Raw genomic sequence first — 3,749 nt, forward strand, 5'->3', positions numbered from 1 at the left:
GCGCGCATATCAGCGGGCGCGGCGGCTCCGCGGCCCCGCGGCGGCGGCGGCACCGGGGCTGCAAGATGCCGCGCTCGTTCCTGGTGAAGAAGCACTTCTCGGCCAGCAAGAAGCCCAACTACAGCGAGCTGGAGAGCCAGGCCGGTGCGTGAACGGGACGGGCCGTGCACGTGGGGCGGGGGTCCGGTGCGGGATCTCCCTAAGGCTCCACACAGGAGCGGGCAGGGACCGACCGGCTTTTCCAGGGTTGTGGATTTGTTTGTTCGATTTCAATTTCGTGCGTCTCGTGGCGCGCTATCCCGTGTCCCGGGATGCTGAGCCGCTCCCTGGTGTCCCGGGGATGTCGGGGGCACCGGTGGCTCCCTCATGGGGTGCACTTGGGTGCGTGGGGAGCTCTCCGTGCCGGTAGCGGGCGGGAGCTTGGGGGTCTCTTCGCCCCATCCCTCGCGGCGAGGCGGGCGGGGGCGCGGGGTCACTGTGGTGCGAGGCCGGCCACCTTTGCCCCGGGGCGGGCTGCGGCTCTGGGCTCCCGTGGGTGGGGGCTGGAGTCCCCTTTGCTCCTCCGACTCGGGGGTGCGGGGCGAGGGATGGCCTGGGGTGGGGTCCCACTGAGCCCGCGGGGGTGGGCCGGGCCCCGCCGCCCCCCCCGTTCCGGTCGCGCCGCGCTGACTGCCGCTGCCTCCCGCAGTTCTGGCCGCCCCGCTGCTGTACGAGACGTGCCCGCTGCCCGTCATCCCCCCGCCCGAGGTGCTCGGCCCCGGAGCCTACTACCCTCCGCTGGTGTGGGACGCGGGGCTGCTGTCCAGCCTGTTCCCGGGCGGCCCGGGCGGCGAGGCTGCGGGCGGCGCGGCCCCCGCCCTGGACCTGACGGCGCTCTCCAGCGAGGAAGATGAAGGCAAGAGCTCGGGGCCCCCCAGCCCGGCCTCGGCCCCCGCCGCCGCCGAGCGCTTCCGCTGTGCCCAGTGCGCCAAGGCGTACTCCACCTTCGCCGGGCTCTCCAAGCACAAGCAATTGCACTGCGACGCCCAGGCCAGGAAATCCTTCAGCTGCAAGTACTGTGAGAAGGAGTACGTGAGCCTGGGGGCTCTCAAGATGCACATCCGGAGCCACACGCTGCCCTGCGTCTGCAAGATGTGCGGGAAGGCGTTCTCCCGGCCCTGGCTGCTGCAGGGCCACATCCGGACGCACACTGGTAACGTCCCCTCTTGTCCCTCTCCCTCCCTCCCTTATCGCCTCCCGCTTCCCTGCTCCGCTGCCCCAGCGAATCGGCGGGCCGGGTGTTATCTGGGGAGATAAGGGCTTCCCAGACCCCCTTGGCACATCTCTCTAAAATGTCCTTTAAATATCCTCTTGGCCGGAACGGAGCGCAGGGTCAAGGCCCAGCCTGTAAATCTGCGCTGCTGCTGCGAGCGCGGGGCCAGTGACATAAAGAGGGGCTGTGAGACTGCCGGAGCCCCCCTCCGCGCACTGCCGTGCCCAAAGCATCCCTCCCAGCCGGGGCAGAGCGGTGCTGAGCCCGCTGCAGGCCCGGCCCGGCTCGGCACGGCCCGGGCAGGTGCTGCAGGCACCTGTTGGCGCGGGGCCGGGCGCGCAGCTGCAGCCCACCCCGCGGCCGCCCCGACAAAGCATCTCCCGAGCATCCTTTGTGGGGCCGTGGGACGGTGTAATTGTGACTTGGCACTGATTTCACACCCTCTTAACGTGCTAAAGACGATGGCTGAAGGAAGCCGGGTAGACTTAATTGTGCTTTCCAAATTGAGCATACGCATTTGTTTCCTCCAAAAGAGTCTTTCTGGGAGGAATTCGCCCTGGCCAGGCTTTGAATGCGAGCCGGGCAGGAGAAGGGGGAGCGCAGGGCTCGGCAGAGGAAATAGCTGCACTCACCCTGGGCTGGCGCCTCGCAGCCGCTGCCTGCTATGATATAATTAACACACAGCGCTCGGCTTTCCTGCCGGCCTGGCTCCGCGCAGCAGACGAGTCTCATGTCTTCGTTTGTCTGTGCAAGTGCCGTGCCGCTTGCAGATGTTTCCAGCGTTAATTTTCCGCGGTTCGTAGGGAAGGGTTTTCAGGAGCGTACAATTCCCAGGCTGGCCGTTCTCCCCCAAGCGATGCGGTACATAGCCGGCTTTCCCCGAACAATAACAGCCAGCACTCCTTTTCACTGTGCTCCGCACAAACTTTGGCTAATGAATGGCTCCCTCTTTGATATTCCCCATGTGTTGATGCACTGGTTAATTGGGAGCGTTTCTCTTTGTCCCATAGGTGAAAAGCCCTTTTCCTGTACACACTGCAACCGGGCCTTTGCTGACCGCTCTAATCTCCGCGCCCACCTGCAGACCCATTCAGATGTAAAGAAGTACCAGTGCAAAACCTGCTCCCGGACTTTCTCCCGCATGTCGCTGCTCCACAAGCACGAGGAGACAGGCTGCTCCGGCTCTCGCTGAGGACTGCGCTCCCCGGGCCTCTCTCACCACCAATACCCCTTTTATTACTAGTTTCTGTAGGAGTAGTTTCCTCCATGGCCATTGCAGTGTGCACCGGGCGGGACGCTGCTCCTCTGGCCCTCGGGACCCTCACACTCCTCACCTGCTGCCTCCAGTGCAATGCAAGAGCCCGATCCACGAAGGTTGGAAGGGACCCGTCAGGATCCTCGAGTCTAATCCCAGCCCTGTGCAGGACATCCCGAGAACCCCCCCGTGCGTGCCTGAGAGCCTTGTCCAAACCTTCTGGAGCTCGGGCTTGGTGCTGTGACCCCTCTGCCATCCCGGCAGCGAGTGTGTGAGCCTGGGGGCTGGCGGTGCTGCCCCAGCCCCTCCCTCGGCAGGAGCCCCCCGGCCAGAGGCACTCGGCACCTTGCGGGGCTGGACCTGCACCTCGCCGCTATTGAACACTGTAGCCTGGGGGGCTGGGGTTGGATTTTTTTTTTTTTTTTTTGTAACACCATAACCACTTGGTAACTTTTAAGAACCAGTATTTTTTTTTTAAATGAAGGACAAGACACTCCCCCCGTACCCCGAGTGTATATAACCCGCCTGTAGAAGGTGTAACTATGCAATAATACAGTATCCCAGTAGTTGTGAAGCAGCTGCTTCTCCCCAGCACAATGACAATTTGCAATGCCTGCGAGATTAACAGTGTCCATGAAAGGCAGGGGTAGCCATTTCAAACCCCAGCCCTGTTTACAGAGCAGCTATGCACTCAAGCACCTGTTAATATGACTCTTAACAACTGCTTTTCAAGAGAACTGTGACTAATAGCAGGCACTTGTCAGCTGATACAATGGTGGCCTGTCCCAAGGCCGTCCATCGACAGGTGTGTGCCAAAAGCCCTATTTATGGGTATTGACAGGTGCCTCCTGAATGCATCTTTCTTTGGACATTGTTTTCACGGAATCATTACAAAGAGGATGTTTACATTTCAAAGGTACACTGGTATTTATATTTTTTGTGCCACAATTTTGTACTGATGAAACTTTTTATATAATGATATACAATTTATTGATATTCAATAAAATCGTTAATTTATAATAGGGTTTTGTGGCTGCTTGGGCTGAATACGCAGCTGTAAGGGGGGAATGCTGGGCTGGGCTCTCCTCGCACCCCCTGCTCTTGGCTCTGGCTGCAGGTGACCAGAACGTGGCATTTGCCGGAGGGAACGTGTGGAGCAGCCAGGCCGGTCAGCTCCTGCCAGGGCCGGGGCAGCTGTGCCGTGGGGTGGGCTGGGGCTGCAGGCACCTCAGAGAAAGCACA

The 3,749-nt window shown here is 61.1% G+C and overlaps 1 protein-coding gene across 1 annotated transcript; it reads left to right on the top strand.

Annotated features, from left to right (window-relative positions):
* Positions 1-33: 33 nt before the first annotated feature.
* On the top strand, positions 34-3,527 carry SNAI1 (snail family transcriptional repressor 1). Its single transcript, XM_041417805.1, has 3 exons — positions 34-144; positions 689-1,192; positions 2,263-3,527. Exons 1-3 carry the CDS (start codon positions 66-68, stop codon positions 2,442-2,444), a joined length of 765 nt encoding a protein of 254 aa, XP_041273739.1. The 5' UTR covers positions 34-65; the 3' UTR covers positions 2,445-3,527.
* Positions 3,528-3,749: the final 222 nt, after the last annotated feature.

The sequence above is a fragment of the Onychostruthus taczanowskii genome, unplaced genomic scaffold (genome assembly GCF_017590055.1).
Source record: "Onychostruthus taczanowskii isolate IOZ18803 unplaced genomic scaffold, ASM1759005v1 scaffold57, whole genome shotgun sequence".
In the NCBI taxonomy this organism is placed as follows: domain Eukaryota; kingdom Metazoa; phylum Chordata; class Aves; order Passeriformes; family Passeridae; genus Onychostruthus; species Onychostruthus taczanowskii.